This window comes from Schistocerca serialis, chromosome 2 (assembly GCF_023864345.2).
Source record: "Schistocerca serialis cubense isolate TAMUIC-IGC-003099 chromosome 2, iqSchSeri2.2, whole genome shotgun sequence".
Classification (NCBI taxonomy): domain Eukaryota; kingdom Metazoa; phylum Arthropoda; class Insecta; order Orthoptera; family Acrididae; genus Schistocerca; species Schistocerca serialis.
The window spans coordinates 963437564-963451398 of record NC_064639.1 but is presented as its reverse complement, the minus strand read 5'-3'; the positions used below and the strand labels follow the sequence as shown (position 1 = coordinate 963451398).

The 13835-nt window shown below is 40.4% G+C and overlaps 1 protein-coding gene across 1 annotated transcript in view; it reads left to right on the top strand.

Annotated features, from left to right (window-relative positions):
* Positions 1–12621, top strand: part of LOC126456575 (sialin-like) — a 155295-nt gene extending 142674 nt beyond the window's left edge. The window contains exon 10 of the mRNA XM_050092322.1: positions 12351–12621. Coding sequence (XP_049948279.1) covers positions 12351–12587 — 237 coding nt within the window. The 3' untranslated portion in view covers positions 12588–12621. The remainder of the gene's footprint in view (positions 1–12350) is intronic.
* The last annotated feature ends 1214 nt before the right edge of the window (positions 12622–13835 follow it).

Genomic DNA, 13835 nt, shown 5'->3' with positions numbered 1-13835 from the left:
TGTATTTTCCAAATCCTTGCCACAAGGCTCATATACAAGTCGAAGACAATACGAAAAACCTGTTCCATATATAACTACCTGTAAATCCATCATATTAATGATCACAGCCTATCTCAACAGGCACTTATGAAGGGAGTCATATCATTTACCATTTTTGCTTCGATCACTGAGCATCTCTTATACTGTCATGAATACTAACCAACTCACCACTCATGTAAATGGCCACTATCAACCTACAATCAGAGTGGAGTTCTGTCATTTATGAGGGATATACACTACCCTCTGCACTCAAGTTGATTTCACTAGATGTTTCACAGATAATGCCATTAGGATCTTCAGCTACAAATGACATGTTCTATACCTCAAGCTCCACTAGTCCTCCTCCCTCACCTATCTCTCCTCTTTCCTGCACTTCAAGCTGACCCTTATTTTTTCATCTTATTTTTCTTATCTCGCTCTATGCAGTCTTTGCAGGACAGGCAAGGAGCCAAAGTAAAGAATATATAGCACACTGGGTACTTATATACTTCCCCAGTTGCATATGTTTATTACAACATTGGTAACCATGTTTCCAACAGGTTCCCAAATGGAATGTGTTCTGGGAGTAAGATTTGTTTCCTTCATCAGTCCTGTCATTAGTCTTATTTATGATCCACACTTTATTTTGCAGATTGATGTTTTACATAGCTCTGGTAACATTTTCTCCATCTGCACTAATCGTATGTTAAATAGTCACTTGCGCCTATTTCACTTGGTACAAGGTAAGTGAATAACATCGATGTGCTTGCATCCATTTGAGCTAGAATTGATCTGATTTTGCTTTCTTAATTATTACACTATATGGATATAGAGGGTCGGTAGTATTGTAGTGCATTATGCAATTCCTTTTAGAAAAAATTGTTCCATGTTTCATACTCTACAAAGACTTTTTTGCAGCAGCTAACAACCTCTTTTGAAGCGTATAGTGAATGATATGTTTCTCTCCTTTGAATCTTATGTTATTTTTGTAAGTTTGATTTGGCAATGTCATTAAATTATTGTTTCTTAGTGAACATTAGTGAACCATAGTAGTCAATCATATTCTGGTTAGTAATTCTCATGTTATTGATAATGCGCACTAGATGAACACATTAGCGAAAGTAGGTGTTGCATATCTGAGTGACAGTTCTCCGGTATAAAGCGTACTCCTTACAGCACGCTTTCTGTTGTTTTTAGCCATTGTCAACTTTTAAATACACATGTATCACATATTAGAATTAAAACATTCACTTTATTCTACAAAATATTTGATTTCTGTATGAAACAGAAGTAAACAGGATCTGTAAGCTGTGCAAAGAATATTGTTTAAGGGAAAAATGCAATCAGGCACATTCTATTCCACAAGATTTCGGGATTGCAGCCGGATCTCATCGACTTCTTTCCACGATATTTCGGCTGACAACCTTACAGCCATCTTCAGGCGAGTGTTTGACACTGGAGATTGCTAGTGCAAGTCGCTCTATTTATACGTAAAAGTGCCGCAAGACGCGCATGCGCAAGTTACCGTTGCATGCGCGCCACCTGTCGATTCCAAGGCCCTCTACAATATTACTGCATCTATGGAGCGCAAACGAATGCGTGAAACAAGTAAAACATGCACACAGACGTGTCCAAAACAATAAAATGCGAAATTTCAATATTAAAATTACTTGTCGCTCGACATGTCAGAAGCCATAAAAAGTTTTCTTTTGGTTGATATTAAAGTAATCAACGGGTCCCAGGCCTTATTCAACTGAAAGCCGCCATCACGATTGAGATTTTCCGCCAAACGTATTTCCACGGATTCCTTGACAACTGAATCCCAGAAGGATCTCGATGGGGCCAAGATTTTCGTGGGAGAATAATCCATAGTATGTCCTGTGGAAATACAATGTTCGGCTATGGCCGACTTACTGGGCTGTAAAAGGCGAGTGTGGCGCTCATGTTCAACGCAGCGGTCGTGTACTGTGCGTGTGGCCTGACCAATGTAGGCTTTCCCACACTCGCAAGGTATTTTATAAATTCCAGCCTTCCATAATCCCAGATCATCCTTGGCTGAGCCCAGAAGAGCACGAGTCTTTGTAGGAGGCCGGAAGATTGCTTTCACACGATGTTTCTTTAAAATTCTGCCTACTTTCGATGAAATGTTCCCGACATATGGGAGAAATGCTCTGGACTTAAACACCTCCTTATCCTCTTGATCTTGTGGGTGGTCACGTTTTTTCATCCTTAAAGCAGTACTGACCTGATGTGCAGAATACCCATTATGTTGAAATACAGATTTCAAGTGCTCTAATTCATCTGCAAGGCTGTCTTTATCAGACACAACATGTGCCCTATGCACCAACGTTCGAAGGACGCACATAGTTTGTGACGAGTGATGACAGCTTGACGCCTGCAGGTACAGGTCCGTATGCGTGGGTTTTCGATAGACAGAATGCCCCAATGACCCATCCACCCTGCGATTAACCATGACGTCCAGAAATGGTAGGCAACCACCCTTTTCAACTTCCATCGTAAACTGAATGTTTGTGTGGATGGAATTCAGATGTCGTAAAAAGCGACTTGCACTAGCAGTCTCCAGTGTCAACCACTCGCCTGAAGATGGCTGTAAGATTGTCAGCCGAAATATCGTGGAAAGAAGTCGATGAGATCCGGCTGCAATCCATAAATCTTGTGGAATATTCGATACGCCGGGAAAACTTCAAGAGTCACAAGCACATTCTGAATTAATGGGCTGGACTACATAATTCATATTGGCCCTTTCGGTCATGAATTATTTATTTCAAAATGGTTCAAATGGCTCTGAGCACTATGGGACTTAACTTCTGATGTTATCAGTCCCCTAGAACTTAGAACTACTTAAACCTAACTAACCTCAGGACACCACACACATCCATGCCCGAGGCAGGATTCGAACCTGCGACCGTAGCGATCGCGCGGTTCCAGACTGTAGCGCTTAGAACCGTCAGCCACTCCGGCCGGCAAAAATTTATGTCCTGAAAAAAAATCATGGCTTTGCTTTTCTTCGAATTTTGATTTTTCCGATGTATAAAATATTCTGAAGTGCCCCCCCAAGGGGGGGATACAACGAGTATCCAGGTGAGAACATTGTGTTCAAGTGGGTGCAGTATAAGTCGAAAAGTCAAAGTATTTTGTTTGTTTTTACTTCACCAAAATACATAAATTACACAAAGCTTACTTAATGATTATATACATGAACCATGATTTTACACTAGTGAAAAATGATAGCAAAAAAAAAAAAAAAAAAAGATTTTTTTTCCATCAAAGTATAAGTGAATCTTACATTTTACGCAATAAAATTTGTGTTTTGCCTTTGCAACCTGGTTTCTAGCACATGTCAAATGATTTTTTGTTACTGACCACTGGAAGTGCCAGTTGTCCAAACGAACTTCAGCGTCTGGACGAACTCACGCGTTGGCTCGTTTTTGAAGAACTTGGACTATCACTATGGGACGCCCCCTTTTCCTGGCAGCTGATTTATCTGTTTTTGTTAGTACTTTGGGCACACTTGTTTTAAAGTGAAGCAAATCAAGGGTCTTATTTTTAGAAACACCTAATTTTGATGCATTTTGCTTGTGCTCAATCCATGCATTTACACATGCAATATCAACTGCATGAGCAAACATGCGTCCACTTTCAGGTTGCAAAACCGGCTACAAACCATCGAAAATCATGTTCGGTTTTAAAAGCAGCTGACTGCATGTTGTCTTATGGAGAAAAGACTGCTGGATGATCAATCGGCGTGGTGCCCTGCCATGTCCGGATACAAGGCATGCTAGCAGATATCAGACTTACCAATCATGACATTATATGTTACATTTTTGTCTGTTACGATTAGAATGGATGTTTTTCTTATCTGGCTTAAGGTTGGCAGCGTTGTAACAATTTCGTACGCAACAATAACATTTGCTGCCAGTGCATTGCCGTTTGGATGGGACGAGTTTTTCGTGATTATCTCAGTGTCACTTACCATGCAGTTAGCGGGCTTTGTGTCTAGGCTACTCAGCTTACAATATACCGTATGATATGAAACGTCTAACATTAGCTCCATCATTGTCCTCTTGTTCAAAATTATAGCCAGGCTCATCGGATAGAGCGTCAATTTGCTATGAATTAAGGAGCTCTATAACTTCTTCTTCTGTAAGTGGCTTTCGTCTGTCTTGGACACGGGGCATTGTGGAATCACCGTAAGATGACTAAAAAGACAGCGAAATAATGTCCTCAATTTCTATGCTGTTACAACTTTTCAGTCACAATGTACTCATTTGGAGACATGTATAAAGTTATAGATATGTCACTTACTTTTCGTTCTGAAAGACACTTTGGTTTTGATCTTCGAGAATCTACCTTCCTACGGACAAATAATTTTTTTTTTACCTAAATTCAGAAGATATTAACCGGCTGATGGGAGGTACAAAGATTACTGGGAAGCGTCCATGTGACTGTGCACATTGTTTTGTTTTGTGGTATCACAGAGTGACTGGAGATGTCGACACTGTTCTCAAATAAACTCCCTGCTTCTGAAAATATGAGCACAATAATTAAAAATGGTAAAATTTAACGAATTTTAATATACTAAGCATTTATTTAGTATGTCATTATATGAGGACGCTATGACCGAAAGTGTTAGACTGCATATAAGTTGCACTAAATTTGTTAGATGCTAAACTTAAAGCTAAACTACATGACACATCGATCATACACAAGTCTGCATCATAGCCCAAACAAACAAGTCTGGAACTGCCAGTTTTTTCGTTAAGTCGTCGTCTCATGGGACTAGGCAGCTAATGTTGATGTGCATCCAGATGGGATATCCAACATCACAGGACCACAAGGCATAGCGTCATCAGCACACGGTATGGTCTGATTAACGTGATTTTGCGTTCTCAGCATTCTCCAGCTGCATTGTCTGCATTACTTGATTCGCAAAGAATACAGTTTGTTCACGAAAATGGACGCATCTAAAATTTCTACGTGAAATCTATTGAAACGCACAATTCCTCCCTTGTTCATATGCTAATCAAGTTGCTCTCTCTGTGGCATACATAAATAAAAACGTCAGTTTCAGTGAACATGTAATGAGACATGTAAGGACATGGCTTATACAAGTTCACCAAATCGAACAAACTTACTCTTGAAAGAGAACGCTCTCATATTTGTATAACAGCAAGTATTGCAAAAATTATGTATACCAGGCGACCAGTCTACCCGACGGGAGGCCCTGGACAAACATTTCATTTCACAGAAATTATTTCTATTAATTTTGTAAGAGAGTTCCACAACCTTTTAGAAACCGCCAAGGTTTGAAAAAATGTAGGTACCAGGACTGGAACACACAACCAACCAAACCTCTGTCCTATAACGTTGTGACTCTGTTTACTATGCTAAACTGTAGCTTCGTGATGAGTGATATTGTATATTACTTTATAGTATTCTTCAGGCTTTAATCGCCGAAATGATATTGATTTACATATAATTATAACCAGTTCTAAAAAGAACGATACCTTTTTTTCATGTATCTGCTAGTGCCTTGAAACGGCTTATTCTCACGTCAGGAGAGTTGTAGTGAGACAATAAATAAATACAAAAATTCTGTAACCATCAAATGAGCCTTACCATAAATTTGTTACAGCAAATTGTACCATCAATTACGGCTAATTCTCGAGACATTCAATATGCTGGTGGTTGGGAATAGCAGACATTCATAGGATGTATGGTGCAACATAAAATCCACCTCTAATGAACACGACAAATACAATATGGCGTCTTGCTTTCTGTGGGCTATAAGCTTTACGTTTGTGACGTAGGAGCGATCTTGCTTCCTATTTTTTAGTAACGCGTCGCCGAAATGTCGCAGAACTTATTTTGTGTTTAATGTGACGAAATGTCTCCACAACGTGAAATAGCATGAAATGACGTCACAAAACTCATAGAGCGCCACGTTAATGGAAGCTAACTCGTCCCCTGTGCCTACGGCTTTAGCCCTATTACCCGAAACATCTAAATTATAAATCCGCACAAGCTCCCCCACGGTACATATTCGGAACCACAGCTTCTTTACGTCGGTTTTGTCGTTGAGTATGAAAGTTGATATGTCTGTAGAGTTGCTGTTTACTCATATTGAAACTTCTGTGAGATCCAGCTTCATACTTATTAAGTAGTTATTGTCATCTTGTGCAGCTATTACGAAATTAAGAATATACAGAATCATGAACGTAAGCGTTCGTTATATGTGATGTTGGTACAACCAAATGATTTTCACAGCATTTCAGATGTGGAGAACGCAATTATCTATGCTGCATTTGTAGTGACGGTGTCCACCATGGTCGTTAGAAGAAGGCCAGAACGACGACGTAATGGTAGGAGTAAGAACTGCGTTCGACCCTGCTTGGGAAGAAAGGGTGAAGGCAGAGATATATATACTATCTGTTAATGAAGGAGGTCCAAAGATCTACAGAAATTTAGTAAATTCGTCAGGAAGGATGTGCCTTGTCGATCGTACATGACGGGATTCGCGCAAGTGATACTGTATTGAGGGATGCTATTTCACAATAGTGCAACCGCAAAGATGCAAAACGGCTTTTTCAGTTCTCAATGGTCGCGGCCGGCGCAACTGCTCTGACACTTGTGTGTATTCTTTCAGCGCTATCCTTCCTGGCATGCTGAAGTAATTCAGAAGATGCTATTAAATCAAAGACATGTGGTACTTTCACCAATGAAGGTGATACATGCGCATATCGAACATAAAATTATATGCACCATTACGTAAAACTTGTTAACTCAGAACTAAACATTTCTAGACGTACATTATTATGGCACAGCGCATCTACAGGATCTTATAGACACCTTTCCCTGCTGTATGCCTCAGTAAGCATGCTTATACTTTCTTTGTTTCATTATATTTCTACAAAAATGTAATCATTAGATATACAGCTTTTCTGAATGGCAATACAAAAAAGATAATTTTCATTTCTTCTATAGGTGTTGTTGTTGTTGTGGTCTTCAGTTCTGAGACTGGTTTGATGCAGCTCTCCATGCTACTCCATCCTGTACAAGCTTCTTCAAGTCCCAGTACTTACTGCAACCTACATCCTTATGAATCTGCTTAGTGTATTCATCTCTTGGTCTCCCTCTACGATTTTTACCCTCCACGCTGCCCTCCAATGCTAAATTTGTGATCCCTTGATGCCTCAGAACATGCCCTATCAACCGGTCCCTTCTTCTTTTCAGGTTGTGCCACAAACTCCTCTTCTCCCCTATTCTATTCAATACCTCCTCATTAGTTACGTGATCTACCCATCTAATCTTCAGCATTCTTTTGTAGCGCCACATTTCGAAAGCTTCTATTCTCTTCTTGTCCAAACTATTTATCGTCCATGTTTCGCTTCCATACATGGCTACACTCCATACAAATACTTTCAGAAACGACTTCCTGGCACTTAAATCTATACTCGATGTTAACAAATTCCTCTTCTTCAGAAACGCGTTCCTTGCCATTGCCAGTCTACATTTTATATCCTCTCTACTTCGACCATCATCAGTTATTTTGCTCCCCAAATAGCAAAACTCCTTTACTACTTTAAGTGTCTCATTTCCTAACCTAATTCCCTCAGCATCACCCGACTTAATTCGACTACATTCCATTATCCTCGTTTCTCTTTTGTTGATGTTCATCTTATATCCTCCTTTCAAGACACTGTCCATTCCGTTCAACTGCTCTTCCAAGTCCTTTGCTGTCTCTGACAGAATTACAATGTCATCGGCGAACCTCAAAGTTTTTATTTCTTCTCCATGGATTTTAATACCTACTCTGAATTTTTCTTTTGTTTCCTTTACTGCTTGCTCAATACACAGATTGAATAACATCGGGGAGAGGCTACAACCCTGTCTCACTCCCTTCTCAACCACTGCTTCCCTTTCATGTCCCTCGACTCTTATAATTGCCATCTGGTTTCTGTACAAATTGTAAATAGCCTTTCGCTCCCTGTATTATACCCCTGCCACCTTTAGAATTTGAAACAGAGTATTCCAGTCAACATTGTCAAAAGCTTTCTCTAAGTCTACAAATGCTAGAAATGTAGGTTTGCCTTTCCTTAATCTTCCTTCTAAGATAAGTCGTAAGGTCAGTATTGTCTCACGTGTTCCAACATTTCTGCGGAATCCAAACTGATCTTCCCCGAGGTCGGCTTCTACCAGTTTTTCCATTCGTCTGTAAAGAATTCGAGTTAGTATTTTGCACCTGTGACTTATTAAACTGATAGTTCGGTAATTTTCACATCTGTCAACACCTGCCTTCTTTGGGATTGGAATTATTATATTCTTCTTGAAGTCTGTGGGTATTTCGCCTGTCTCATACATGTTGCCCACCAGATGGTAGAGTTTTGTCATGAGCGGCTCTCCCAAGGCCGTCAGTAGTTCTAATGGAATGTTGTCTACTCCCGGGGCCTAGTTTCGACTCAGGTCTTTCAGTGCTCTGTCAAACTCTTCACGCAGTATTGTATCTCCCATTTCATCTTCATCTACATCCTCTTCCATTTCCATAATATTGTCCTCAAGTACATTGCCCTTGTATAGACCCTCTATATACTCCTTCCACCTTTCTGCTTTCCCTTCTTTGCTTAGAACTGGGTTTCCATCTGAGCTCTTGGTATTCATACAAGTGGTTCTCTTTTCCCCAAAAGTCTCTTTAATTTTCCTATAGGCAGTATCTATCGTACCCCTAGTGAGATAAGCCTCTACATCCTTACATTTGTCCTCTAGCCATCCCTGCTGCTTAGCCATTTTGCACTTCCTGTCGATCTCATTTTTGAGACGTTTGTATTCCTTTTTGCCTGCTTCATTTACTGCATTTTTATATTTTCTCCTTTCATCATTTAAATTCAATATTTCTTCTGTTACCCAAGGATTTCTACTAGCCCTCGTCTTTTTACCTACTTGATCGTCTACTGCCTTCACTACTTCACCCCTCAGAGCTTCCCATTCTTCTGCTACTGTATTTCTTTTCCCCATTCCTGTCAATTGTTCCCTTATACTCTCCCTCAAACTCTCTACAACCTCTGGTTTATTCAGTTTATCCAGGTCCCATCTCCTTAATTTCATACCTTTTTGCAGTTTCTTCAGTTTTAATCTACAGTTCATAACCAATAGATTGTGGTCAGAGTCCACATCTGCCCCTGGAAATGTCTTAAAATTTAAAACATAGTTCCTAAATCTCTGTCTTACACTCACTTAAAAATGTGCAGAGTGTCTCGCGGAAGCCACAAGAGTCCCTGACAGCTCATGTATTTCTCGTCTGCTGACCATATGTAAAAACAGTAAAAAGCAGAAAATCCGCTCGAAAAGCTATGTTTTATTTACACGCGCATATACGTCTTGCACTGCCGTTGCGCGGATCCCCGGCAGAAAAGGCCGGTTCCAATTTCTCTCCGGCCTACAGACCGTCCTGCTGAAATCACAATTCACCCGTTCTGCCGCTAGGTGGCAGGTCGTCGACACCTGACTTGAACACGTTAAGTGTGGCGTGTAATGCAGGCTTAGTTCGGTTTAAATTCAGTTTTCAACAGTGTACCATAGCCCTTACACGAGGGGCCTTCAGTGAATAATGCAACACATTTTTTTTTCTCGGCCAATCTCGGCTGAAAGAACGCGGAATTCGTAGTGGGATACCGTGAAATATTCCCGCTTCAGCCGCTATAGCCTCATATAGGTCCGATAGATGGTGGCACTGTATGTAGCCTTCAAAATGGCGTCTGCAATGGAGGGGCGTTCCAAGTAGAGAGTTCTCGTTGTTCATTTTAGCGGGAAACCAGAGCGTAGGAGGTATTCATAGGCTCTTGCAGAATGTCTACCGAGACCCGGGAGTGAACTAAAGAATGGTGAATCGTTGGACGAGGCACATGTTATCATCGCAACAAGGCAGCATTGTGTGCCGGCCGGTCGTACAGAGCTGTTACTGTTCCAGTGTAGGAATGTGTGGATATTCTTATTCGAGGTGATCGACACATCACAATCAAACCTTGCTGCGCAAACGGACGTCTCTGTTGGTACTACTGACACACTCGCCCACCAGTTTGGGTTCCTCACTGCCTAACGGAATACCACAGAGAGCAATGAAGGACGATGTGTAAAGAGTCGCTTGTGACTTACGAGGCTCAGTGTGACAATTTTTGTCGAAAATCGGCGCAGGCGATGAAACAGGGGTTCATAACTTTGAGCCAGAAACAAAACGCCATTTCATGGAATGCGCCACACCACCTCTCCTCTGAAGAAAACGTTCAAAGCCGTACCATCAGACGATGAAGTCACAGCGACGGTCTTCTCCGACTCTGAACGGGTTCGCCTGTTTGATTTTCTCCCACATGGTGCAATGATCAACTCCAAAGTGCATTGTGCTATCCTCAGGAAATTGAATAAACAACTTCAGCAAGTTCTAGAGATGGGTCGTTCGCAGACTAACGGGCCCAAAGGAACGGTTCACCAAGATGAACGGATTGAGAGAGGAGAGAATTCTAAGGGACGGTCTCTCATAGTTCACTTCGGTCACGGCTTCCTGCTTATAGTTCCCGGGAACGGGAAACGGTCGGTCTCGTTCCCGCATCGGCACGTCCGCCGATCTCGTTCCAGCCTGGGTCCCGTTCCCGTCTGTCTCGGTCTCGGTCTCGCTCGGCCGGACTCTTCCTTCTTCGCGTGGCCACTCGTCGCAGTTCCACTGTCGACTGCTCATAGTTACTTCAGTATCGACTTGTTGCTGATCGTTTCGTTCGCCTCTCACGCCCATTATAGATCTGTTTCAAACCTTTTTGGAACTCTGAACCTCTGGTTCTTTTTGTATTCTATTCAGCGTCCACGACCAGTAATTAAAATGTTTTTTATAATTACGTAAATTACATAAAAATACGTGGTATGTAATAGATACATCTTTTCAGGTAACAAAACGGCGCATCAGCTTATTTCACTATTTCGATAAACAGCAGAAGAAATACTTGTAAAAGGCAAGATTTTTTGTTATTACACATGCAAAGGACGTCGGGACGGCACACACGAATGGCAATTTCCCGTCTTTTTTTGAGCCAAGGTAAAATGTTCATTGTTATGGAAGGCAGACCGACTTACAACCGAATGAAGCCCGTGCTTCGTAATCGAATGTATGGTGTCACATTTTGTAAAGAGAATATAACAACTCCTACAATATTATTTCAGTGGTACAGGGTGGCGCACGAAAAATCGGCCCCAAATACTAGACTGCTCATTGTCTCTTACCAATCGTCATCTATTGTTTCGAAGTTGTTTGTATTAGCTTATTTATTATTTCTTCACTGCCTAATTATTACATGTTTATCTATTCTACTCGTAGCGGTCAACAAATCGTGCGTAACTGGCGAGCAGTCTGTACTCGGGGCCGGTTTTTCGTGCGCCACCTTATATTATTTCACTGCTATCAGCCACATAACGCTACAGTTGGCTAAACGAGAGGTTTTGTAGAGTCACGAAAATTATAAGTGTGTGAGAAATCTGTTATGAATAAAAACTCTGTACACCAGGGGAGAGGCAAGTGCCCTCTCTTGGCGCCTTCCATCTTCAGTCATCTATGCCACTAGTTTTAAATTTTTCATAAGAACCATATACCAAACACAATGAACGGTGAACGAGTAAAAATGAACGGTTCCCAAAAAAGAGCGATCACCAGTGAACTAGTTCCCAAGGATGAACGACTTTGCCCATCTCTAGCAGTTTCGTCACCTCAAAAATGCAAATTAGATTCTCCTCTTCCATGATAATGCAGAGCCTCATGCAAATCTGCTCACCTGAAAGGAGCTCACGAAACTTCATTAGACTGTTCTTCCTCATCCACCCAGCGGCCTGGATCTTGCAACTTCCCACTTCCATCGTTTTGGCCCAATGAAGGATGCACTCTGTGGGAAACAGTATGAGGATGTTGGGGAGATTATTGATGTGGCAAGACATTGGCTCAGACGTCGACCAGTAAAGTGGTAGCGTTTGGGCATACACGCCCTCCTAGTAAGGTGGCATTAGGCCATCACATTGAACAGAGATCATGTTGAAAAATAAGGTCTTATAGCCAAAAGAGCTAGGAATAGTATGGTGTATTGGATCCTGAATGAAACCACCTGCTTTCAGAAAAAAATATGTTGCATTGTTTATTGAACATCTCTTACATATATTACGATGATTTTCTTCAGTACCAGTACCTCTCAAATGTTAGTGATATTTAGTCTCGTGCAAGGAGGTGGATTAAGACATTTATCAGGAATAAATATTTTGCTAACATGAACAACAATTTGTTGCAGCAATCATCTGACCAGTGGAAGAAAGTTTTCCTTATATCAACAGGCATCCTTTTAGTTCCTGGTTTGATACACATTCTCACATCATCATCCAAAGTACAAGAGTGGAATTTCCCAAAGTCTACGGCCAAAGAAATGAAAGAAGGTCTCTCTGAAAAGGATGTGGAAGCTCAGCAACGCCTCACATCAGACCATGAAACTGAAGATCATCAGGATAAAGAAGAAGAAACGAAATCATAGACTATGAAAACGAGTTACAAATCCATGTTCAGAAATAAAAGATTATTGAGTAAGACTGTTAATTTTTATATACTTACACCTGAGAAGTTTAACTAATACCATTTGTACTGAGCCTCCTTTTGGAAAGAAATATACCACTAAGATAAGCTTTGTAAACGTCTGTTTTATTCATCCTACCTTGTCTTTCAGCCTTCTAGTTACAATAGCTAGGATCTATACTCGGTTTTGCTTCTCTTCCTGCTGTTATTCTTCCCAAAAATCTTGATCATACAATCCATTATCTGAGCACACGTTACATCAATTTACAAACTAATGTAAATTAATTTCTCACGTGAAACTTATTTATTCAAATTGTGCAGTTCACTGTTCTGAACGTTTTGTACTAATTAGTCTTGCTGGAAGTGATATATTTCAAAAGTTGTTGTATTTCAATGTTTTCGATCTAGAAGTCCTCCATAAAAATCTAGTGAGCTAATAAATCGATTCAGGAAAGTACGTTATCTCTAAACAGTAGAAAAATTTTTCATCATTTGCAATACATGTTTATTTCAGCTCAAACATAATTAATTCAGGAGAAATAATTAGTTAGGGGTTGCAACCAGCTCAGACTTTTAGCATATACTGTGAGCAAGCCACTATAAGTTTCTAGAATATGTTAACATACTATTGATGGGAGAAACTTTCTGAAAGTAACAAATATGTAACTGCCATAATTAAGAATTCTGTAATTTTTAACATCAAAATTTTAATAATGAATTTGGATGCCACACGTAAAAGTCAGGAATTCCCATAGTGTAAGCATAAATTGGTTCTGTATATTTTAATAGTTACTGCTCACGTCAGTAATTTGGTAAACGAAGCCTGACAGTCATTGTTACATCTATTTAAGAAGGAATAATTTGACATAGGGAAATTCAAATAATAATAATCAAATAACCAAAATCATATAATGTTCTAGCGTGCGTATATACCCCTAAGGATGAAACGCACACAATTCCGTAATTACGCTTCTCGTTTGTTTTGGAGTTCAGACTTAGGCATTACACAACTTGCTTCAGGATTTTAGTACTCTCTACACTGTGTACTCTAAGGTTGTTGTTTTGAACTAGCCTTGGGATTATTCGAGGACATGAGCAGTGACTATTAGAATAAGTAATAGGCTTAACAAGTAACATTCGTAAACGTGTCACTGTAACTTAACGAACTATTGTCCTCATTCTGTTGTTGTTGTGGACAATTTGTTGGTAT